Source organism: Peromyscus leucopus, chromosome 10, assembly GCF_004664715.2.
Source record: "Peromyscus leucopus breed LL Stock chromosome 10, UCI_PerLeu_2.1, whole genome shotgun sequence".
NCBI lineage: Eukaryota > Metazoa > Chordata > Mammalia > Rodentia > Cricetidae > Peromyscus > Peromyscus leucopus.
The window spans coordinates 41,746,378-41,773,196 of NC_051071.1; the positions used below are offsets into that span (position 1 = coordinate 41,746,378).

A 26,819-nucleotide genomic window follows, 5' to 3' on the forward strand; every position below is an offset into this window, starting at 1 on the left:
TAAACATTTATGATTTCAAACCTCACACAGTAATCTGAAGACAATGAAAATGTATTATGGTGTCCCATGTTCACTGCAACTGACTACGAAAGGGCCTGGGAAATTCTTGCCAGCAAAAGGAGGTTGGTTAAATTATTGTACACCCATAATTAAAGTAGTCTTTAAGTAATAATGACATTGACATGGCAATATACTAGATAGAAGATTACCTGACTGTATATCATCTCTTTCCAAAGTACATATTTTGTTTATATTATTTAGACTTTATCCAGAATAGAATATTATAAATACTTGTATAAATACAAGTACATTGAAGTTCCATAAGATGGAGAAGCACCTCAGGTATGTTTATTCCTGTACCTCTGGCCCTCAGCCAGAAGGTGTCAGCATGGCAGTAAAAGTGGCTACAGAAGTGGCCTCTCAAGACCAGCCTGAGATTAAATAAAATCCCAGGTCTTCCACACAAGGCTGTGGTAAGCTAATGAGCCTCTAGTACATTAGCCACCTTTTATGTACCATACTTTCTCCATCTGAAGACCTGGGGTAAAGGTTCACAGAGTAGCAAGGAAAAACAGTATTCCACAAAAAGCATTTTGCATGCTACTACTGCACCCATAGAAGTTCTAAGTGTACATCACAACAGATTTATGAGAATAAAATCAAAAGGAGGATGTAGAAACTGGCATGGAAATGTATTTATGTTTGTCTCTTCTACTAAAGGAACAAGATGAAGTGAACTGTCATGTAGACATTTGCATGGACTCTTTGTATTTATTAATTTTACAAGTAAAGGGTTTAAGGCTGAGAATTTCTTATGAACATTCTTGTTACTCGAGGCTTTTACAGTGAATTTTGCCTAAGGCATGCTGTTTTTAGTCAGGTATTTTTTGGGGGGCATGGGCAGTGTCTAACTATGTAGCCCTGGTTGGCCTGGAACTTAAAGAGATCTGTCTGCTTCTGCCTCTGCCTCCTGACTGCTGGGAATAAAGGTGTGCATCATTGGGCTGGCCTGGGGGAAGATATTTTAAAATGATCTCTTAATTTTCTTGTTTTAACAGATTTTAAATCCTTGATTGTAACAGTTCTGCAGGATTGTATCAGCTATTATGAAAAAATGGTGTCTTGGTTTCTTGTTTGTGTTGTCCAGTTTGTTACCACACACTGGCATAGTTCATTTTTTTATCCTGTGAGTGGTTTTGGAATGAATAGATGTTTCTTTTCAGATCTTGAAGTTGCTTAGGAGTTTCCTGGACTTAATTTGGGAGGTTTTGCCAGTGCCGGTGTTGTTGTTTTAGTGTAGTCACTATCTGAAGAGCTGTGTTTGCTCCTCACTTTGTTATCTCTGTAATTGAGAGGATAGCTTCACCTCTCACTTTGATTTCCCTTGCAAAGACAGGACTTGGCTATTAGACGAGCTGAGGAAATGGATCTGTACATCGATCTGTGCAGACTTCCTTTCAGGGTTACTTTACATTGGGAAAAGCTATGTGGTTTAAACTTTTTCAAATTTATTATTTGATATGTATGAATGTTTTGCCTGTATTTATGTATGTGCACCATGTGTGTGCCGTGTACTTGGTGCCTGTGGGGGTCAGAAGAGGGTATAAATTCCCCTGGCACTGGAGTTACACTTGTGAGCTGTCATTGGGGTGCCGGGACTCAAACCCAGATCTTCTGCAAGAGCAACAAGTGTTTTTAACCATTGAACCAACTTTTCACCCCAAACCACACAGTTTAAAGCAACCATAAAAGATCAAGTGCATCACTTCATGAGAAAAGTGGATTTCATTTGTAGGTGCCAAGTTTCTGACTTGATTAAATATGATTGCTTTCATTCTAGTGACTTCCTAAATAGCACACAGACCCTTGGTATAACATAACTTAAAAGGTATTTATATGATTTTAAGTATAAAACTGATCAAGTTTTGCTTGAGAAGCATTTATATAATTAGGTTATTACCATTTCAGCCATAATGAGAAATAAATTTATTTGCTTGACTTGGTTTCTTCTAGTTATTTCTAGAAGAAACATTGGTATAGCAATGCTAAAATAGGTTTTATGTTTGGGCATTAGATATAATGCCTGTCCTACCACTTTAGTTTTTAAGATTCAGAAGTTGTGTCAGTTAATAAATTAAAGATGAAATCAGAGAACACCAAAGTGTATTGATGATGCGTTAAGGGATGAAAACACACTTACTCTTGGATTAGTTTGATCAAGAATGAGCTCAAGTTTGAATTCTCCACTTCCTCCTGGTATCTTCTGTCAAAACTGTAGTCATTTGTTGTATGAGTCTGTGCTTGATCAAATGCTGTCTGATGTCTGACTGTCCCTATGTTTGTGTGTTCCCCATTGCTGTCCCTCATAAAGGGCTTTGCCCTGAACTTCTTTCATAGAAAGCATGCAAAGGAAAGGGATGAGGGATTCTTCACAGAAATCTTTAGCCTTACAGGGAGGAAACTTTACTGACCCCAAACTGACCCAGAAAAAGCAGACATAACTAAACACACATTTTCAAGCTATCCACAAGTTGCTCCCAACATGAATGACGATATTTGTTGTTTAAGGTTGCTTCCAACCTGTAAACTGCTTTCAGCAAACGGTTAGTTACAACACACGCACGCACGCACGCACGAACGCACGCACATCACACATCACACACGTGTTATTCTGGTTCAGGGGCATGGAAGAGTACATAATTTAAGATGAAAGGTATACATTAGGGCATAGTAAGGTGTCTTCCCCCATCCCCCATCCTCCTTCCAGTGACAGGGGTTCTCTGTGTAATAGCACTGGCTGTCCTGGAAGTCACTCACAAACTGACCTCACTCACAGAGATCCCCCTGGCTCTGCCTCCTGTGTGCTGGGATTAAAGGCGTGCGCCACCACACCTGGCTATAGTAAGGTTCTTTTAAAGGCAGTTTGAATTTGAGCCAGTGAGTGAGTATACAGTAGGATAGTAGGTTAAGTACATATTCTTACATGACCTCAAGGTAGAGTATTAACTTTGCTCTAAACTGTGGCCTCAGGAGTTCAGCCTTTGAGGTCAAGAGATATTTTCATAAAACTGTATTAGTACAAGCAGCTGAGTTCCAGTCTCTTCACCTGTCAAGAGGAGTCAGGATGGAGTGGAATGCCAAGTGTTTAGCATTGTATTAGCATTGTATTGGGACAACACATGCCAGAGCTAGAGCTTCTCTCCCTTAGCAGCATTGCATAACGGCTTTGTAGTAGGAACATTCTAAAATTCTAGCTAGAAGATCCAATTTAATTTCTACTTTGGTTATACTACATGTGTTTTCTTTAGGCCAGTTTTTTGAGTACAGATGTTGTCTTCTGTAGAACAGGGCTCTTCTGATTGGATGAGGCAGTGAGCAAGTCTAGTAGACCTATGCTTGTATTCTTTGTTCTCTGATGTACGTGTATGTTTGCTTGCTTTCCAGTGGCTTACTTTTTTTTTTCTTATGTGGAAGAGGAACTGTTCAGAAGCATTCACCTGGTATCCTATGTGTAGGATGCATTTATTTGCAGGGGCATAGTGTGGGAAACAATATAACGTTCTTCCAGGAGAGGACAGACACACTACATAGAAACATCACACTATTAACTTGTTTTGAGCAGGAGTGTGTGGGGGGGGCTCTCATATGGCAAAATCATTAGTTTGAAAAGATGCCGTGGCTGAAGACAGGAATTTCATTGGACTGGCTCCTTCGGTTCTGTTTTTTCATTAGTTTCTTTTTCCTGGTAAAGCTCTTATATGTAGTTCTGCCATCATTGTCTGCTTTCCATAGAGTAATATACATTAAGCTTTTGTTCCTCACAACCTGCAAAAATCTAAATCTTAGGAATGTGTCATCATCTGACACTGGACTTGGAATATGTTCAAACAGGAAGTAGTTTCACTTTGTCCTTAGCACAGACTTGCAGCTCTGTTCCATCCTTCCAGAGTCTTAACAGCCTTTCTCACTCACTCTCTTTAGAAATTTGCTTTATTGTCTAGCTTCATTAAAAATTTCCTGATCTATTATCTTAGAATAATTTAAATTGTTTTATGACAGTAAATGTATATATTCATTGATAAGTTATCAGTTCTATTTTGTGCAATACAAATATTCTATGTTAAACTTGAAGCAAAGATTGTGAATTCTTAGTAGATAGAAAACTGCAGTATATGAATTTTATTACTGTATTTTAATTATGAAATGTTTTTAATATTTTCTATTAAAAAAAGTAGGTCAGGTTGAAGAGAAAAGGCCAGATGTCTACCAGGGTACTCACAGAACAGCAGTGAAACCATTCTGAGGAATAGGTTTTCCCTTGATCTTACAGCACTTAACTTAGAAGACTTCTGTGATCAAGCTCCACCTCCACACAAGCAAGCAAACAGATAATTTCGGTCCGCCTGGCTGTTGTAGTTCAGTCTTTTCTGACACTATCTTTCCAGAAGTAGCATTAGACCACACATTGAGGGTACAGTCCCCAAGACTGCTCTGTCCCTTTTAGACTCCAGACTCAAGCTCTGGGTCGTTTTACCTGTGCTTCTGATAGCTAAGCTATAGAATAGAGCTCCTACAGTCCTTTCTTTGAGTTCTTTTAATGTGCAAGAGGATCTCACAGGACTGTGGGCAATACTAAAGTTGCCCTACTCTACTGCTCGCTGGTTGATTATGAAGGATATTGCAAAGAATACTGTTGAGTCAGATGAAGAGATGGATAGGACAATGGGTAGAAGAAGCAATTAAGATACAAATTTGTGAGAACTGTTAGAGAAACATCTGTATAAAGCAATTGCTGACAGTGTTTCATAGTGGCTGGCTGCAGTGGCTTGTTTTTCTAAGTCATAGTAGCAGTTAACACAGTGCACTAATGCCGTAATAAACCAACACTTAAGTCCGTATTTATTTTTTTGTTTTTAAGTTATTGAAATTATGAGACTATCAATTCAAATGGATGCATTATAGTTCTTCGGAATCATTATGATCTCAAAAGGAAAGGAAAATGATACAGATATACTGGCTGAGGTGTTTTGAGGTGCTTCAAAGTGTTCCAGGCTATGACTTAACTTAACATGGTCTTGAAGTACCATGGCATGGATTAAAAGGTATGCTTTTATAAGTCTCTCAGTGACGCAAAGATCATAGGTGGAGTCAATACTTAATAATTCTCTTTTTTTCATACTTTAAGTTACTTTAATACTTAGATCACAGTCATGGTTATGGATATATCGTGGGGGTTTTGTTGTTAAATTCACAAGCTTTATGGTGGAGGTTGTCCGTCCCCCCTTTTGACATAAGTTTGTGGAAAACACCATGATAGATGCTCTCCTTAGGCTAATTGTATAATTTCTTTCATCAATTAGTTTAGAGATACATAACTAAGTTAGTTATGTATTTTTCTGTAATTATCTTAATAGGTTGTCTCTAGACTAATTCTCTACCATGTTGCCATTTCACAGTAGCCAGAACAAAAAGTAGTTGTATAAGTTCTTCATTTAGGGTATTAATGTGACTAAATAAAATGGTTCTTTGACTGTTTGTAAACAGTATTGTCCTTTGTGGGGAAAAAAAATCATTTAGTGGGAAATGAGTGACTTAAAAAATATATCCATTAAGAGTCTTTACAGTTTTTATGTTCATAAAATTTAACTTGCATAATGTAAAATTATGTCATTATTTGAAATCTTGGAACCTAGTTTTTGTGTTGTGGTTGCTGCTGAGTTTGTTTTGTATATAGAAGTAAATGAATTTGGGTGCAGGACTGAGCTTATTATTGTTCTATCAGATTTAGAATTGCTTGTCTTTTACAACATGAAGGAAAGTGTGTTCATTGGAGAGATAAAGGTGTAAGCCACACATCAACACATCAATAGGTTAATGGAAACACACTGATACAGGTCATGGTTTAATTGGGCTGCATATACAGGATCCTCTGGCATGTCAGTAACTATGTTATTACTGGAATTTAGTTATTGAAGCCAGGACAAAACTGCTTCATATTAAAGTCTAGTCAGTGATGACAGTGATCAGATCATGTTCCAAGGTAGAGTCATCTGGTGGTTATGAGCCAAGGCAGTCATTCATTTCAACCCAGAAGTTCATGCCTGATGGCAAACAATACTATCTACCTTCCAAAACGATGAGCTCTCCCATGATAGTGCTCAGTACATTGTTTATAAAATAGGTTTTTCTATGAGACTTGCTACTTCAAAGTTAAGTTTAATTTCTGAGTTGCACTTGGGCCTCTATTTGTTTCGTTTGAAGTCCAGAGAGGATTTTAGTGCTCTAGCAAAGTTGGCAATTTTTGTTTTTGGTGTAAGAGTTATGGCTTTGTTTTAAGAAATTTGGAGTCTGTTTTCCTAAGTTTCATATTGAATTTTCTTTGTTGTCTTGACAGGTTGTAAGAATAACCTGGAAAACACAAATTTATATATATTTTGTGTATGCTATATAGTATAATTTACATTTGATATTTAAATGATCACTTGCATATGAAGGGTTTGGCAATAAGAATCAGTAGTAGACAGTGACAACGATAATTATTATATGTGAAATCAGGACTCTTGGGGTACAATTGTCTATCCTATCCTGAAACTTGCACTTTTCCAGTGATCTTCCTACAGCTAAAACTTATCATTGGATTGGTATTTTCAGTTTAGGCTTTCATTCTGGCACTGAAAGTTGGCCACGGGGGACTGGTAATTTGTGATGCTGTTACTTTGCTAGGGTAACTTTTGTGTTCTCTAAAGTTCTGTGTTTTGAATTGTGAGTTTCAGCCTGTATATTTACTAATGGGTCAAAAAAGTCAGCAGATTATGACCATTATTGAAAAAATATCATATGGCAAAAAAAAAAAGAGTCCACCGAATAAAGAAAAGGATATATTCAAAATTTAAAAATTACTTCAATTTTTAAAGTATAAAAATAAAAAAATATACACAATTATATGAATCTGTGTTCTTTCTTAGCTCTAGTTCTGTTCTATAGCCACAAAGTCCTCATGAATAGTGTTGGTTTTGCATGGTCTTGCTTTGCTGGAAAGAAGTGATCAGAATATGTTTGTCTGCTTGTGGCTTTTATTGGTATGTATGCTGTATCCTCCATATTGCCTGCAGGGATCCATCCCCTTACATATATATCTTATGTAAGTACGTTATAGGAGTCTGGGGACTAGAGGAGAATGGGAAAAGGGTGCAACATGACTCTTGATGCTGTTAGCCAAGGCTGCCTTAGGTACCATTCTCTCTCACCTCTCTCTCTCTCTCTCTCTCTCTCTCTCTCTCTCTCTCTCTCTCTCTCTCTCTCTCTCTGTGTGTGTGTGTGTGTGTGTGTGAGAGAGAGAGAGAGAGAGAGAGAGATAGAGACAGAGAGACAGACACAGAGAGACAGAAAGAGCGAGAGTGTGTGTGCTTTGCCTGTGGAGATCAGAGGACAACTTTGTAAAGTCAGTTCTCTCTTTCTGGCTTGTGGGTCCAGGAGATGCAACTCAAATCGTCAAGGTTGGTAGCAAGCATCTTTATCTGCGGAGCCACCTCACTGGCTCTTGTCAAACTTTTGTTTCAAGGATATATGTTGTAGGTTCTGGATTATGGAAATCTAAGTTCTAGTACTGTCAAGCTGGGAAGCTGATGAAAGCCTGTTTGTTGCTAAACTGCTATTAGGTTCCAAAGCTTGCAGGCATCTCAGACAGGTATTAGTGAATCACTGTCTCATGTGGAAGGAGTTAGACATTAACTTAGAAGACCATATTTTGTTGTTCCATTTTGTCTGTTGTTAACGTGTTTGCCCTGATACATATTCAGAGGTTCATCACTATAATACATTTATAGTATTACTAGTTATAATTTGCTCTTGCTTTTCATTTATGTAAAAGAAACATACAGTTAAAAATTTATTTTTTCTTGTGATATGCAAGGAACTGTTCATTTAGCAGGAGTTTCTTTAATTCAGAATGTGAAGTTCAGTGTTTAAAAAGATGTCAGTGTTAAAGGTGTTTGAGATGTTAGAATTTCTGTTTCCATCAGGATTTAAATGACATTTACACATTTTTCTTGGACTAGTAAGTACCTGTGCCTACCATAGCATCTTCATAAAAGCAGATATTTGCTTTATAGATCTTTTGAGAATGTTGGTAAATATTTTTAAGTAAATAATGTTTCCAAGAAGGAAAGTGTCAGCATAGGTACATTTTACCCTGTATCTAAAATAAAATTATGCTTCCTAGAAAGCAGTAAACAATAAGAGGACGAAGACTTTTGGTGAGTTGTTTCACAGGAATAGAATTTATGCATTAGTTTTCTATACTGGGAAGTTGAAAAAAAGGGAAGGAGTCTTTGTCAGAAGATGAGGTAAGGATAATCAGCATAACTCATCTTTCTCTGTAAGTTATTAGAAATTGAGCCAAAAGATATGGTTCCTTCTCTGAGTTGTATATAATGTATCCCTTCCTGACTTCTCTAATAGAAGAAGCGGGCAGGGAAGGTCATCAGAAACTAACTTGAGATTCCAGCCATTCCTTCCTCCATCACTCCCAGCTGTATGTGTCTTAAAGCCTGGGAGCTTGAGTGTGTAAATGGTAGAAGGCTGTCTAAAGGGGAGGACACCATCTGTGCTGCTATGGAGAAGTTATTATCCAGGCTGGGACTAGTCTGTTATTGTATAGCAGTTTTCAGGTCACCCTCATTCTTGTGAATCACTGCTTGCCTGTGCTTTGTAAGTACACCCAAGAAACTCACTGGTTTGCCAAGTTGGACTTTGGGATCATGCTTTAGACTACCATTGGTTCCCTTTCTAGTAGGAATAGACATTTGTTCAAATCTTCCCATAGCTATTGTCTGTACAGATGTGCAGATATATGTTGTTAGTAGGGAGGTAGTGAATGATGAGAGCTTATGGATTTGGGGGTTGGAAGAGTTCAGTTTCTTTATCCTGTTACTTTCCTCCAAGTTTCCCCATATCCCAGCTGTCCCTTGTCTCCAGATGTTGCCTTTCTTCTGTTTTCAGTAGCATTGCTTAGCTTTTCAACATGAAGGTCACCATGTCCTGCTTCATGATGCTGGGAGCTGTGGCTTTTGCATCTTCAGAGATACGGCCTTTTTCTTTGGTATCATAAATGCTCCATAACACCTTTTTTTTTTTTTTTTTTACAATACTATTCAGTTCTACATAACAGCCACAGATTCCCTTATTCTCTCCCTTCCTGCCCCCTTCCCTTCCCCTCAGCTCACCCCCCCATTCCCACCTCCTCCAGGGCAAAGCCTCCCCTGAGGACTGAGATCAACCTGATAGACTCAGTCCAGGCAGGTCCAGTCCCCTCCTCCCAGATTGAGCCAAGCGTCCCTGCATAAGTCCCAGGTTTCAAACAGCTAACTCATGCACTGAGCACAGGACCTGGTACCACTGCCTAGATGCCTCCCAAACAGATCAAGCCTATCAACTGTCTCATCTATTCAGAGGGCCTGATCCAGTTGGGGGCCCCTCAGCCTTTGGTTCATAGTTCATGTGTTTCCATTCGTTTGGCTATTTGTCCCTGTGCTTTATCCAACCTTGGTTTCAACAATCTCGCTCATATAAACCCTCCTCTTTCTCGCTAATTAGACTCCCGGAGCTCCACCCAGGGCCTAGCCGTGGATGTCTGCATCCAGATTCCTCAGTCCTTGGATGGGTTTCTGGCACAACTACTAGGGTGTTTGGCCATCCCATCACACTCCATAATATCTTATCTATTCTTTCGGTGAGCACACAGCTGAAGACAATAGTCTAGCTTAGTGGGTTCTGTGGCCAGACTCAACAGAACTCTGTCATCTCTAAAAAAGATAAAAAGAGCATACTGTAAGTAAGGCAGTCAGTATTAGATATGATTTCAGTATATTGTTGTTTATTGAAAACATGTCAGAGGGTCTGGGGAGATGACCCAGTGATTAATAGCACTGGCTGCTTTTCCTGCATTGGACTCCCAGCACCTACATGACAGCTCACAACTGACTGTAACTAACTCCAGTTTTGTGGGAATCAAATGCCTTCTTCTGGCTTCTGTGGGCACCAGGCAGTGCCTGCCTGCAGGCAAACCACTCATAAAATAAAACAACGATTTAAAAAAGTGTCAGAATCATCCTCTAAAAATGAAAATTAGCTGCTTTTTAAAAATCTTTTAAAATGCCTTAAAGTATTTTTTTGCTTTTTTTTTTTTTACATCCCAACCAAAGTTTTCCCTTCCTTCTCTCCTCCCAATTCCTCCCCCCAAAAGAATTTTTAAGCTGACTAAACTTGTAAAGTGTTCTGAGTAAGTGATGATACTGTCATTAAGCAGTTTTGACTTTATGCTGAATTTCATTACTTTGAAAAATAGTACTATTTTGGATGTTTGTGGATGTGGGAGTGTAGCTAGAGTTTTCCTGCCTTGCCCACAGTCAGGACAAATCTTTGTCACCCGCCAGTCCCACAGCCGCTCAGACCCAACCAAGTAAACACAGAGCCTTATATTACTTACAAACTATATGGCTGTGGCAGGCTTCTTGCTAACTGTTCTTATATCTTAAATTAATCCATTTCTATAAATCTATACCTTGACATGTGGCTTGTGGCTTACCGGTGTCTTCACATGCGGTTTGTCATGGTGGCAGAAGGCAGTTTCAGCCTTCCACTTCCCAGAATTCTTCTCCTCCTTGTCCCGCCTATACTTCCTCTTGCCTGGCCACTGGCCAATCAGTGTTTTATTTATTGACCAATCAGAGCAACAGATTTGACATACAGACCATCCCACAGCATGGGAGAGCTCAAAAAAGACTGCTTCCTAGAGCCTAGTTGAGAAAGTGGAATGAATATGTTGGGTCAGGTCAGTTTCTGTGAGGAAAATGAGGGAACAAGAAAAGTTGACCCTTTTGAAAAATTCAATGAAGTCACTTTTCTGTGCACCATCAAACTGCTAGGACATGAGGAAGGGACAGATGAACAGGAAGATGAGCTTGTGTTTCACAGTGCCAAACTCCTAGCTAAGATGAGCAAGTACAGTTTTCATTAGTGATGAAGTCAACTTCTTATACAGCAGAGGGCTCAAGTGCCATGAGACTTTCTTTAGCCCATTGTGGGGAAGCTGCAGAGAAACACTGTGCAATGTCAGGTGGCATTGCTTCAACAACTCTTGTTAATATAGAATCTTGAAAAGCTGTGACTCTCAGCACGCAACATTGGAAAACAGTCATTAGGGAGAGCACAGCTGCCTCTTTTTTAAGGACTCAAGATTGTTGTAAGCTAGGAGTCCTGGGGCAGAACTGTGGGGTGGGAAGGTGAGATAAAACTCTTTGAAAAAGTATTTTACTTTGAGGGCTTTGTGTTTTTTCTATAACAGTAGCAGTGATGAAGATGATAGTAGCAGTTGAGCAACTAAATTAACTAAGTATGTATTAATTTACTTTTATTAAGACTCCTATGTTGAAATTCCTGTGAAAAAGCCTGTGGGTGAGAAATCTAGCTGAGGTCAGTGACAGAACAGAAAAGCTGGGGCGGGGGGGGGGGGGCAAGTACATCCATGGAGCATTCGCATTTGAAAATTTCACTAGCTCCCTCTTCAAGTTTTTAACCCTCGTCCTGGTTCCCAAACTTATTCTGTATGCTGTTAACAGATCTTATTCTGTTAATTCTCATAGTCCTGTTCCTGATGAATAAGTGTTTACAAAAGAAATATATTTTTTATGATGGGTAAGTTTCTATGGTAAACATCTATCTTATCATGGGATAAAAATTCATTCATACTCTTATTTGCTTAACGTTGGGTTTACAGATTGAATGACAAAATATTCAAAAGTGTTTCTTGTTTTTGAAACAGTCTTTGTCTCCACAAATGCATTATTCTTCTGAGTTAGATACTGGTAGTTCTAAGCAGCAGTTCTCAACCTGGGGGTCAGATGACCCTTTCACAGGAGTCACCTAAGATCATAACAGCAAAATTACAGTTATGAAGTAACAATGGAAATAATTTTATGGCTGGGGGTCATCACAACATGAGCAACTGTATTAAAGGGTTGAAGCATTAGGAAGGTTGAGAACCACTGCTCTACAAGCTAGAAAGTCTTCCGTGTGTTACTGTACTGACAGAAAGTGATGTGTGTGCTCCTTGCTAAGTGCTTTGAGTTCATTAGCCCACTGGACACACTGACTCAGCTTTCCCATTTCACAGAAATGGAGACTGACAGAATAGAAGAACTGAAAACACTGGGAAAACGGGCTTTGCTGGAGCAAACTTGCAGTAGCTAACTTAATAACTGGAGCTTTTTCTCACAATGAAAAGATAGCCAAGTGTGAGACTATTTATAAGGAAACTGATCTTTTTTCACATCCCACAGAAGATGTACCCAACTAAAACATTTCCATATTTGGGATTGGCCAGATTTGGTTTGTTAGGAGGTGGACAATTGCCCTTTTATGGCTACTGGATTCTCCATTACTCTTCTGCTTCCTTTGACTTAGTGCCTCTGACACTCCCCAAAGCAGTCTTTTTGTCCTGTCTTTTGTTGCTGCTCTCTTGGGGCTAATGCCTCTGTTTCCTTTCCTCTATCTTCTCTTTGTACTCTCCAGCCTCACCCACCCCCATTGCTTACAGTTTAAACAAACAAAAGACTGCTCTGAATTCTTCCTGTAGATTAATACTGTGAACGTTGACTGAGGTCAACCTTTGTGTCACAGAACCAGGCAGGTCAAATGAGAAGTGAGTAGACCAACAAGAGTCAGTTGTGAGCATGCTGGGAAAATACCATAAACCTTTAATCCTAAAAGACTGACCCAGGACAAACTATCTCCTTCAGAATAAGGACCTTGTTGGCTTCTTGGAATTTCTTTTGCTACAGCCTGTCTTGGTGTGCTTTTTGCAACACTGATTGCAGAAAGAGGAAGCTGGGAAATCCATTTCCTCTGAGGCCTTGTGCCCAGTCAATGTTTGAATGGGGAGAAGGCATATGGGCTGGGGTTGACTAATAGGATTGATTCTTCAGCTACTCAGAACCAAACCAAGGTATTAGTGGAATGTCTTGTTCTGTTTTTGTCATTTTGACATTATATGTATTTCAGTCAATGTTTAATTTAGGACAACCTTTATAATACTGTTAGTTTGTCTCAGTGTACATGTCTGCCATAAAATTTGGCCAGCATAAAAGGATAGCCCAAGGTTCCATTATGCAAGTCAGGCTTATTGTAGAGACAGTATTGTCTTTGTTTCTAGGCTTCTTAACAATTATTTAGAATCTGTATTTGACTAACCTTTAGAGCCATTAATTACTACAGTCATTTTTTAACCATATGCCAGTTCATTTTCTGGTTGAATTACTATAATTTTATATATAATATAATTTATAATATAATTATAATTACTATATTTGATCCTTAGAATATAGTTTTCATTTACTCATAGATACTTTATTGCTTTTTCCCCTCCCGAAAGATTAAACAAGATATGCCAGGTGGTTGGTATAATGGGAAAAGCAAATGAACATTATCACTAAGCGGAAAGGGCATTTGGGGGCAGGAAAACAAGGATAAACAAAGAACGTGGCTTCCTTATAGATTTTATGTGGGGCTTTCTCATTATCTTATTATGATTAATGTGTAAGTAGAAGTTAGGGGATAGCTGCGAGAGATGGATTGCTAAGTGGTTAGGAGCACTTGCTGCTCTTGCAGAATGTACAGGTTTGCTTCCTAGCACCCACAGTGGGTGACTCACAACTGCCTGTAACTCTACCTTTAGGGGATTTGATCCCCTCTTCTGGCCTCTTTGGATACCTGGTTCACATATGGTGCACATACATACACACATACAAAACATACACATAAATTAAAAATAAATCTTAAAAAAGATGTAGGGGAAAGGCCTGCCTTGTAAGTTAAAATTACTGCCACCTTTGAAGAATGTAAATGTAGATTCTCTGTTGCTTTTCTGTCTATTTACTCTGCTACATGAGGCCAAGTTAGGAAACCATGAGAGGAGATAACAAGGAGAATTTCTTCTAACTTTATGGCATCAAAGAATGGAGATAAAGAATTAATGGCCTTTGTCAATGAATTGCTGTAGTAGAAGCTAAGAATGATAGAAGAGGTCTCGGATACTGTAGAGCAGAGACTTCACATGTCCCTAATCGAGCATGTGTGTATACAAGTCAGTAAGAGAAGGAATATTAAGTGACTGTAATGGAAATTAGCCCTAAAGAAAAGCTGTTCTATATTTTTTTATTAAGTAAATCTGGCTAACAGGTTAACTAATGACAGCTTTGCAGTTTGCATAATTTAAATTGATTGAACAACCAAGTCCCCAGTAAATGATAAAACAGGAGTGAGCTAAACTGTAAACAGTTTGCTCTGCATCTGCGGAGGCCTCATCCTTATCTTCTTCAGTGCCACTTCAAGCCTACTCTTGGTCTGCTGAGCAGTGCCAGTTACTGGAAGAATGGGCTTTGAGGAATTTATTCCTCAAGCAGCCAAGTATGCTGATCAGGGAACAAGTCTCAAGTCTGCCTCTGGCACTGGTATTTCTGATGGTTGTAGAAGATGGAGCAATGTAAAGTAAAACAGTCAGATCATCTCCTGAGCCACATCTCCGAGGTTTTTATGGGCAAGTATGAACTTCTGGGCTCCCTCCACTGCCTAAACAGTGCATGAAGGCAGACTGACAGCTTAATGCCTCAGATATACTTTGGTAAGAAAGCCATTCTTTAAGCTTTCAACTGTGGTTAAGACCATTGTGTGTGTGTGTGTGTGTGTGTGTGTGTGTGTGTGTGTGTGTGTGTGTGTTTGTTTGTTTTACTTTACCACAAATGTAGATTAGTTCATTAATAATGTGGCATGTGATAACAGAAAGCATAATTATCTATAATTTAGAGGAAATGTATTGTTTGGGTGTTAACATTAAAGACTTCTTTTTCATGAAGTAAAGTTACAGGAAAAGCTTAATAATATCTTCCCTGATTCGAACATAAGGATTTTGATTCTCATCATTTTGTTTTATTCCTTTGTTGAGTATTCACTGTGCTCTCTTTATGTCCTAAAAATGGGACTCCTCCCTCCAGGCCCCCCAGTAGAGCCAGCTTTTTTGAGCTTAACCTTTCATCCTAGGACTTAATTTGTAACTGTGGAGACAATCATTTGGTTTGGGAGTCAGACTTGAACCATGCCCCCTGCCTACTACATCTTAGCTCTGTGGGGCTAGGCCAGGTTTCCAATTGCACTGTTTTCTGTTTTCTTTAGAATGGAATTCCATTTTTTGAAAGTGTCTCAGTCAGTGTTCTGTTGCTGTGAAGAGACACCACGACCAAGGCAATGCTTACAAAAGAAAATAGGAGTTTGCTTACAGTTTCAGAGGGTTAGTTCATTATCATCCTGGTGGGGAGCATGGCAGCACACAAGGTACTTGAGCAGTAGCTGAGAGTTAGACAGACAGACACTGGGCGCTTGAAATCTTAGAGCTCACCCTCAGTGACACACTTCCTCCAACAAGGCCACACCTCCGAATCCTTCTAATCTTTTCTAATAGTACCACTCCCTGATGACTAAGCATTCAAATATATCAGCCTATTGGGGTATTCTTACTCAGACCACCACAGAGAGCTAAGGTGCTAAATAAACTACCTCCTTTGTACTTTATTTGCAGTGATGACATTATCAGTGACCAGTTGTGCAGATGAGGTTGGGGTGCTCCTTTGGAGCCCATCTAGGTTTCCTAGTGGCTTTACCCAACAGGTCTGCATAAGAGGATAATTGGACCACAGGTCTGAGTACCAAGTGTCTGAGATGGTCTGCACTTGACTGTGCTGTGGGGAGGTCTTTTGCTCTACCTCTTAGCATTCCCTTAAGCCCTTTGGTAGAGACAGTTGGGCTGGTGGATAAGGATCCAGGCCCATCCCAAGGCTATCCTGTGTTTCTATCTGTTGCTCTCCCCTCTTTATTTCTACCTAATTCTCTTATTCCTCATTCCTCAAGAGTCTCTGGGGTAAATAAATGTGGGAGCTGGTCCCCACAATGTTCCTTCTCTTTCATTTGATACCTGGTTGTGCATGCCTGGTAGCACTTACAGCATGATAGGGTTGTAAAGAATTTAGTGTTTTACTAGTCATAATTTGTATTTTATAGAAGCTGTTGTATTCAAGGAATATATACCCATTCAACAAACATTTATGAAGTGTCTTCTGACCACAGGCATATATATCCCTTACAATTACAGTTTTGCTTTCTGTCTATGAATTTGATTACTCTACAATCTCAATACTATTTGTTAAGTTTTATGTCTGGTTTATTTCACTTAGCATTTCGTCATGGTTCATGTATGTAGTATATGCCAGCATTACCTTCCTTTGAGCTGTACAATGCCTCTTTGTATATAACACATTTTGTTTGTCCACTTAATTGTCAGTGGGTATGTGGATTCTTTCCACTTTTCAAGCTATTGTGAATAATGCTCTATGGTGTTGGTGTACCCCTCTGTTTTCTTTCACTTGTTTTGAGTATGTGCCTGGAAGTGGAATTGTACCATGGATCATGTAGTAATTCTGTTTCATGTTTTGATAAATCATACTGTCGTGTGTAGCTGTTGCAGCATTTTACATTCTTACTTGTGTGTTTTGTATTAGTCATCATAACAGGTATGTTGTGGTATGTTATTGTGACTTTGATTATTTCCTTACTTAGTGATGATTTAAGACGTATTTTCATAGTATATTGCTCATTTGTTTACCTTACAGAGAGATGTCCTTTTTCATTAGGCTTTTTGTTGAGTTATAGGAATTCTTTGTGTATTCTGGATGTTAATTCACAAGTTATGGCTGCATGGTTGTCAATTTGACTACATCTGGAATTAACTGAAAACTCAAGCTGTTGGGTATAGATAGCTGTGAGGAATTTTTAGTGAATGAAATCATTTGAGGTTGGAAGACCCACCTTAAATCCATATCATGGTCATAAGACCCACCTTTAATCTGGGCTACTCCTTCTCGTAGCAGCCTAATATAAAGGATCAGGAAGAAAGAAGCTTTTGCTCTCTGCCTGCTTGCCCTTGCTCACCCTTCACTGATAGTCGAGCCTACTTCTTTGGGATTCTAACATATACTGAAGACCCGCTGAGATATACAGCTTCATGGACTAAACAACTATTAGATTCTTGGACTTTCTGTTGGGAGACAGCCATTGTTGGATTAGCTGGACCTCATGCTTATTAACTCTAGCAATTTGGGAGGCTGGGGCAGTATTGGTGCTTATGAGGCTGGTCATAGTGGCTATTGTGGTGTCACACACAGGATTTGTTGGAGGGGTGTACCTTGCTGGAGGAGGTACCAGTGGGAGTAGACTTTAAAGTTTCAAAAGCCGCACCGACCTGTAGTTGGAAGATTTCCTGTGTCCCATCCTGCCAGCAGTCGGGACAAATCTCTCACATATCCCCCAAGTAAACACACAGAGGCTTATATTAATTATAACTGTATGGCCATGGCTCAAGCTTTTTGCTAGCTCGATCTTATATCTTAAATTAGCTCATAACTATTAATCTATGTATTGCACATGTTCTGTGGCTTTACCTGTGACCCATTACATGTTGCTCCTTAGGTGGCTTGCTGGCGGTTCTCTCGGTCTTCCTGTCTCTCTCTTTGAATTTCTCACCTGCCTCTCAGCTGCCTTACCATAGGCCAAATGGCTTTATTTATCAACCAATCAGAGCAACACATATTTGCAGCATACAGAAAGACAATCCTGCATCATCTGACTACACCGACCCCAGTGTCTCTCTGCCTGCTGCCTGTGGATCCAGGTATAAAGTGCTCAGCTACTGCTCCATGCTTGTTTCCTGCCATAATGATAATAGACTAGCCCTCAGAAACCGAGCAAGCCCCCAGTTAAGTGCTTTCTTTTTTGCCCTGGTCATGGTGTCTTTTCACAGCAATAGAACAGTGACTAAGACACTGTAGATATTAACTGCATGGGCTTTAAGGCCAATATAAAATGTACTTGTTTTGAAGGCACCATTACAAATTTCATTGCAGTATGTGAATATCATTCAGTAATCCAGTCTTGAAGGAGCAGTAGTGTTTTTATTGCATGTAGTTGGTGTTGGGTACTCTTGTCTGTTCTTTCCATGTACTAACCTTTTGAATTTTTGCAAAAGCCCTGTGTAGAAGTTCTTCCTTTTGTGGTTTCATTTGAGGACACTGAGGCATAGAGTTGAAGTTTGCTTGCTTGCTTGCTTGTTTGTTTGTTTCTATTTTTGTTTGTTTTTTGTTTCTCGAGACAGGGTTTCTCTGTTTATCCTTGCTGTTCTGGAATATGCTCTGTAGACGAGGTTGGCCTCAAACTGAAGTTGCTTTCTTATTCTAGATCACACTACTAGTTTGCACTGGAGTTGGGAGTCAGTGCTCTCAGCACAGAACTTTTCCCATGACCGGCTGACTGTACTTCATCAGATGGCACTTTCAGGTCTGAACACTGCCCTACTCTTCCAAACAGATCATCTTTCTTTTCTCCAGTGAGTGAGAGGAGAGGAAAAGGCCAGTCTTTAGATCAGCAAATCATGGCCAAAATTCACAGAGGCATATGTACAATTTGGGAAAAACAAAACAAAAAAAACAGTTTATAAGATGAAGTGAAGTTTCTGAGGAAGTTATTAAAAAGTTAATGATTAGAACCTCTTCAATTTTTTTATATTTAACATAATGTCTTTATTGAATCTTGGGAATTTCACATCAATCACCCTAATTCCCCTCATGTCTCAGTCCCTCCATGTCCTCCCCTCCTGCTGTGCCCCAAACAAAACTTAAAAAAAAAAAAAAAAAAAAAAAAGCAAGGAAGCAAACAAAACCAAATGAACAAAAATTAAACTACAACAAAACCCCTCTTCTCTCCTCCATCATTGCCACCTTCTCCAACACCTCTTCATTCATCGTGGTGGCATTGGGAGCTGTACCCTTTTGTCCAATCAGCTTTACTTGCAAAGGTTCATTGATGCAGTGAGTCACTGGTCTGGTTCAAAGATGTTGGTTTTTTGGTACATCCACATTACTGGATTCACGGAAACTCCTGGGATATCCAGGGGCTGCCCTACGTCATGGAGAGCCTGTGTCTTTAATAATTTTTAAGTTGCATTGTATTTCTACTTGTGGAAGTGTTAAGTTTTCCTTAAATAAGGACTTGAATGTTGTTCTTGGAGTCCAGGAAATATCTTTTGAGAATGGTTTGAGAGTACCTTTCATCTTGCTGGATATCTTTGTCAAACTGAAGAAATAAAGAGAAAAAGAAAATCTCACATTTTATGTAATGCATTGTAGAGCAAAATGGGATTTTTATTGTGGACAATGATAATTGTGTTTAAGTCGTATATAGGTGTGTTATGTATGTACTCACAGAATGATTTAAAAATGTACACCTCATTCAGAATTAATGCTCCACACTGTGTGTTGTGTGTACAATGATACATGGGAGTTGCCGTGTAATCAATGGATTCCTAGACATGTAATAGTTTGGAGATTCTTTTATTGATGTAGATGATGTTTCATTGAACACCTTTTTTTTTCTTTTGATTTTCGAGACAAGGTTTCTTTGTGTTCATTGAACATCTTTATGAATGTCTTTGCATGGACCAAATTAGCTACTTCTATGTAAATTTTTAGCATTGAAAGACTAGGTCAAAGATATACACATTTTGAATTAGAATAGACATTATCAAGATGTCTTTCAAAGGATTACCCACATTTGAACTCCTAACAGTGTATGACAGTTTGCTTCTCTGCATGTATCCCAGCCCTGGGTATTAACAAGCTCTGCATCTATAGCAGTTACTACATAGCTGAGCTAATAATAAACGAGCTGTGGCAAGAAACTAGCCACAGTGCCTGTTATGTACTATCTCCATGCATGGTTTCTGACAGTTTTCACCACCAAGTTTTGTAATCAGCAGAGTCAGGGCAGTATCTTGATGAAAAGGTGACTTCTGGGCCTGGCCTTTTGTTCTCCAAGTAATCTCATTATTACAGTAGTCACCTGGATACCTCAAACGAGAACACTGACCACATTTATATTATTCCTATTATATATATATATATATATCCACATATACATATGATGGGTACACACAGATGACCATTTGAAGATTAGATGTTAGCATCCTATTTTTCTCTTAAACACTACAGTGAGTATTTCTAGAAGTGAGAACATTCCTCTACATGGCTACTGTATAGTAATCAAAATTAGGAAATTAAAATTGATCTGATTTGTTTAATGCAGATACTGTTAATTTTCTAATGTCCTCCACAGTTGAATTACTTTCCAAGCCATGTGTTGCAGGGTCCTGTTTTTGTGTCTTTAACTGGGTCAGTGTCTTAGTTTCTTATTTTGTCTATTTCACAATTTGAATTTGTTCCTTATGTTTGGATTTAAGCTCTACATTTTCACCATAGTATAAAAATGATATTGTCCTGTAGTGCTTTGTGTAAGTAGCATTCGGTATGATTTAACTCAGTCCCGTTTGATCTCTCTCTTGCCTTATTTTATGGGGAGCTGGGTTTCTGGGGATGAACCCAGGGTTTCATGCATGCTAAGTACACATTCTGCCATTGAGCTACACTCTCTGTCTCATTCAGTGACACAAACAATTGGAGTAGTTTGCCCAGTGTGATTATACTTCTTTTTTGAGGCTACAAATTTAAAGATTTTCATTGTGAGGCCATAATTTTTTTAAGCAACGACCTACACACCCCTGCCACAGCAGCTTTCTCTACCCCCTTCTTACAGAGTTACTTGAAAAGCCAGGTGCAGAGTGCAGTTAAGGATGGTGGTTTTCATCATGTTTGTCTTTTCCACTCCAGCTCATTGACACAGATTGCTGGCAGGTTGTTTTCAATTCAAACAGCAAAAATAGAAGAGGCTTTAAAAATAAAGAAAAAAGTACTTTGTAAGTATTCCCTACACAGTATGCATAATAACAAAGAGGGGCATGTCTTCATCTATTGTGGTCTCTGACCTGTCTTTGACATCAGCCCAGGGGATGTTTGCTTTATTAGGAATGTGCTTCCTAAGTGTGATGGTCCAAGAGGACCTTGATCTGCCTTGATCATATTTGTCACATTACCCAGAACCAGTGGTTACAATGAGCCAAATTCTAGCACTGTTGTTTTCAAATTGTCTCTTAAGGTAAGACCTGATTCAAAGTAAGTTGGAAAAAGGCTGACATACTCTTTTTTAGTTGGAGCCTACGATCAGATACTCAGGGTATTGAGCTCTCCCACTGAGCTCCTGATGAGTGTCTTTTTCAAAGGATACATGACTTAATAGGCTGTTTTTTGCACCTGTAGTTTTTTTTTTTAAAAAAGAGTAAACTGTTTAAAGATAAATCTGTTATTTAAAATGTATTTTCAAGGCTAGGATATCGTCTAGTTGGGAGAGTACTTAGTACACACAAGGAAATTTTTGCTTTTATAAATTATGAATATGAATACACTAATGTTTCTCCCTGTCCTTTTGCCCTAATTGTGCATACGTTCTGGAAGGGCACGAGTTTGTACCTTTTGCTCATTTTGATGTTTGGACATACCTGTACTTGGTCCCTAGTAGCTACTCAATAAGTGACTAGGAAGGGACAAATCTGGTGCAAACATTACATGTGCTGATGCTGGTGAGCTTACTGTGGTTTTTCCATTAGGTACCAAGCACCTTCCCAGTCAGTACTGGCTTCATTTGTGTTTTATGCCATTTGTTATCACAGAATGTATACTTGTAGCTAGAGTTTTCCTGCCAGACCCAAAGTCAGGACAGATCTCTCTCACCCACCAGTCCCACAGCCGCTCAGACCCAACCAAGTAAACACACAGAGATTTATATTGCTTACAAACTGTATGGCCATGGCAGGCTTCTTGTTATCTACTTCTATCTTAAATTAACCCATTTCTATTAGTCTATACTTTGCCACGTGGCTCGTGGCTTACCAGTACCTTACATCTCCCTTGTCATGGCGGCGGCTGGCAGTGACTCTCTGCCTCAGCCTTCCACTTCACAGAATTCTCTTCTCTGCTTATCCTGCCTATACTTCCTGCCTGGCTACTGGCCAATCAGTATTTTATTTATTAACCAATCCGAGCAACACATTTAACATACAGAACATCCCACAGCATATACTGATATGTATCATGTAGTCAGTTTCTCTTACTGGTGGTAAATGCCTTGAAGGTATGAGTTAGGCTTCTCTGTCTAGAACTTTCTTTTAAGTCACTATTCAGAAACCCCAGTGCTTTATTATAATTAAATACTGTTTATAGAAGTTTGGGTTGTTAAATGTTTTTTTTATTTTTTCCTGCAGGTAGCTCCCTGGTGTTGCTTGCCTTGAATTCTTTTTAATCCCATTTCAACATGGAGACAATTATTAATAAAGTTAATAAAAATAGAATTACTTTAAGCTCTAAGATCCCATTGAGAGAGATTTCCCCGTGTTTTGTGTCCATTCTTCAGTTCATTAGTGTGCTTCCAAAACCAGAGTGCTCTTGTCCAACATTAGAGGTAGAGTGAGGGTTGGCTTTTCTTTGGCTAATGGTGTGATTATTGAATTGTTCTGTACTCAACAGCATTTTTTCTTGTTTTTTGTTTTTTTCCTCTCCTGTTTTGTTTTGATATTTGAATTGGTTTTGTTGTTTTTGTTTTTTAATGGAAATTATCTTTTGGCCAGAAAGTGTTAAGATGCTAAAATTTGATAACTTGTATCCTTTTTGTACATTTGTGGTTGTACATTTCCTTAACACATTGGTGAATATAGAAAGAAGGGGATCTGGTGTGGGGGAAACCTCTTCTTACCTCTTTTCCCCAGCCGAAAGGAAGTATGTATAAATGGAATGGGTTTACAAGTTTCTCTTTTAGAAATTCTAAGGGATTGGAGACTATGTTTGATCTCTCTCTCTTGCCTTATTTTATGGGGAGCTGGGTTTCTGGGGATGAACCCAGGGTTTCATGCATGCATGCTAAGTACACATTCTACCATTGAGCTATATGCTCTGTCTCATTCAGTGACACAAACAATTGGAGTAGTTTGCCCAGTGTGATTATACTTCTTTTTTTGAGGCTACAAATTTAAAGATTTTCATTGTGAGGCTATAATTTGTCCACCAGATTTGTCCCTTCCTAGTCACTTATTGAGTAGCTACTAGGGACCAAGTACAGGTATGTCCAAACATCAAAATGAGCAAAAGGTACAAACTCGTGCCCTTCCAGAACGTATGCACAAATTAGGGCAAAAGGACAGGGAGAAACATTAGTGTATTCATATTCATAATTTATAAAAGCAAAAATTTCCTTGTGTGTACTAAGTACTCTCCCAACTAGACGATATCCTAGCCTTGAAAATACATTTTAAATAACTTTGTGCCCACTCCCCTTTCTACTTGTTGGGATTTGGTCTGATGCCTGCTGTCACCTCTCTGAGTTCCTATGTGTATCAGGTCTCCTGTGTGTGGAAGAGGCTGTTTTCCATGGAGTCTTCTTCCATGTTTTTACAATGGTTCCACCATACAGCATAGATCCCTGAGCCTTGAGGAGAGGGAGTTCATAAAGACATTCAATTCAGGCTTGAGTGCTCCAAGGTCTCTCACTCTCTGCATATTGTCCAGTTGTGGGTCACTGTGTTAATTACCAAGCTTCTCGTCCCTAAACAAGAAGCTATTTGTAACTGAGACCTCCTGGGAGAAGAAAAGTCAGTTTTCTCCAGTGGAGTACTCTGGGCTCTATCATGTAGCTTCCCCAGAAAACCTGTTTTGTAATCACTCTCTCCAATAAATACATTGATGGCTTATTCATTAAAGAAGGTCAGGATTGCATGCAACAATTTGGATCTTTCTTTTATAACAAACATAGCTACTAGGTTGAATGATGTGTGCCTTTGTGTAAAATGTTACCAGGCTCAGCAGGCTCCCCTCACCCTTTTTGTTTTTGTTTTTTCAAGACAGGGTTTCTCTCTATAGCCTTGGCTGTCCTGAAATTCTCTCCCTTTGTAGACCAGGCTGACCTTAAACTCAGACATCTGCCTGCCTCTGCCTCTTGAGTGCTGGGACTAAAGGTGTGCACACCATTGCCCATAAAACATATTTTTAATTAAAATATAATTACATTACTTTCAGACCCTCACAATTTCCCTCCCTCCAACTTCTTCCTTGTCCCCTTCCTCACTCTCAAATTAGTAGCCTCTCCTTCCCTGATTATTTGTTTTTTTTTTTTTTTAAGATTTATTTATTATGTATACAATGTTCTGCTTCTGCTTGCATATATCCCTTCAGACCAGAAGAGGTCACCAGATCTCATTCTAGATGGATTTGGTATATGGTGGTTATTGGAATGTTTTGTTCCGTTCCCCATTTCTTTCTATATATAAAGTTCTTACTATTTTAATGCTTCAGTGGACTTTGGTAATTCCTCACCTGTTTGTGGTTTTTGTAGTATGCTCAGTCTGAATCAGATCTCTCTATTGTACCTGTGTGACATAGTGGTGCATTTGGTCACTGTCTATGATTTAAGAAAAAAAAAAAAATCCTCTGTGGAAAAGAATCCAGGAGCAGATTTTTACCTTATGCTCTGTAGCTGTAGTCATGAGTAGTGAAGTAATTGAATGTCTTAAAATATTTCATCTTAGGCTTCCTTGCTGGTATGTCAGGAAAACATTGAGGTGGGTGGGTTGTGGGTTTCAAATTTTTATATAAAATAAAATAGAATAAAAATTAAACACAAAAGTGTTTACAAAATTAAACAGATTTATAAAATCTTGGGGTTCTAGTGTACAACTTACGTGATTTGGTTCTCTCTTTGTGGTTCCAGGGATTGAACTCAGGTTATCAGGCTTGGTAGCGAGTGCTTGAACCACTTTCTCCTCATGGGTCTGGGTGGTTTTGCTCTAAGGTGCTTCAGAAGTTTGTGGTCAGCCATCCTCATTTGATCGTTGCCACTGGACTCCGGGCGATGTGTAAAGCCTGCCATTGGTTTTTGTTTTGTTTTTAGATTTATTTTATGTGTATGAGTGTTTGCCTGCACATATGTGTGAGTACCATATTCATGCCTGGTGCCCAAGGAGGCCAGAAGAGGACAGACCCCCTGGAACTGGAGTTACCGCTGATTGTGAGCCATGTAGGTGCTAGGGATTGAATCCATGTCTTCTGCAAAAACAACACATTTTTAACTGCTCAGCCATCTCTTTGGCCCCACTGCTATTGTTTTTAAGAACTTTGTATTGTGCATTTGCTATTTCTGGGCACAGATGATTGTTGGGGGATTTCTCTCTTCACTGTTCATCAAGATTGACAAGTCATAAGGGACACTTTCTAATGCCTTATATCTTATTGTGGTATTTATCAGGCAGCTAATTTACTTTATTTCTTTAATTTTTTCCAGGAAGTTTGGTGAGCGGCCTCCACCTAAACGACTTACTAGGTAAGCATTATACTAGCCATTTAAACATTGACTGTGATGTAGATTCTGTCATTTTAGACACTAATATGAATGCTCCTTAGAAATCATTCAGATATTGGTAATTACATCTTGAGCATATTCCCACCCCTTCACTTCCTTCTCTCCTAAGGAAAAAAAAAAAACAGGACTAAAAGAATATACTTTAAAAGTGAAAAAGTGAAGTATTTTCAGAAACTTATCTTAAGTAATAGATTGTGACAATAACAGCTACAACTATGCTTAGCCAATTACACTTGGATGTTTAAGGGGAAGACTTGAGAGATTTAATAGATGCTTTTTTAAATGAATGTTAAAATACTACTTTTCTCATTTTTATGAAAATTTAAGATTTACTCACTTTCATGACAATATAAATAGTGTTTTAACTATGTATGTTAATTTCTCAATCATATATTTCAAATAATTAATTTAAAAACTCAAAAAATTTTTTGGGTTGTAAAATAAGGAAACCCAGCGGTCTTGACAGTTTCAGCTCTTAAGCGTTGGCCTATTTTTTTTTTTCTAACTAATCTAAGGAGGTAGGTGTGTGTGTGTGTGTGTGTGTGTGTGTGTGTGTGTGTATGTGTGTTGTGTGTGTGTTGTTTGTTTGTATTTGCTTTTGAACCTAAACTTTGTTTTTATTCTACATCCTTTAAACCCCACAATGTATTATATGACATTAGACTTCAGAGTTCTCAGTAATAGCTCTATGGTGTTCTGTTGTATCCGCATCCTTCTTGGTTCACATTGATGACTGTAAAGGCTATTACCAAATAATTACTACTATTAAAATATTTATTAAAAAAAAAAAAAAAAAAAAAAAAAAAAAAAAAAAAAACCGGTGTGGAGCCAGGCAGTGGTGGCGCATGCCTTTAATCCTAACACTTGGGAGGCAGAGGCAGGTGGATCTCTGTAAGTTCAAGGCCACCCTGGTCTACAGAGTGAATACCACTACCAGCTCCAAAGCTACACAGAGAAACCCTGTCTCAAAAAAAAAAAAAAAAAAAAATTTAAAAATGATAATAAAATAAAAACAATTGTGGGCTGGACATGGTGCACACTTTAATTCCATACTGTACTCAGGAGGCAGAGGCAGCCAGATCTCTGTGAGTTCGAGGATAAACTGATTTACACGGTGAGTCCCATGCCTGCCAAGGCGGTATAGTGAGACTCTGTCTCAAGAAAGAAGGAAGGAAAGAAAGAAAAAGGGAGGAAGGGAAAGAAAATTGTATTTGAGAATGATAAACACAGGGCCGGGAGGTGGTGGTGCATACCTTTTATTCTAGCACTCAGAGGCAGAGGAAATTATGACCAAAACTATGGGAAGAAATAATGCCTGAAAATATTTTGTTGAAAGCTTTTGAACCATAGATCCAAGAAACTCAGTTAAG

At 38.8% G+C, this 26,819-nt stretch overlaps 1 protein-coding gene across 2 annotated transcripts in view; it reads left to right on the forward strand.

Annotated features, from left to right (window-relative positions):
- Rbpj (recombination signal binding protein for immunoglobulin kappa J region) overlaps window positions 1-26,819 on the forward strand; it is an 80,450-nt gene that overhangs the window by 22,387 nt on the left and 31,244 nt on the right. For both annotated transcript variants that reach the window (XM_028865914.2, XM_028865916.2), the window contains exon 2: window positions 25,372-25,410. In XM_028865914.2, the coding sequence (XP_028721747.1) occupies window positions 25,372-25,410 (39 nt within the window). The remainder of the gene's footprint in view (window positions 1-25,371; window positions 25,411-26,819) is intronic.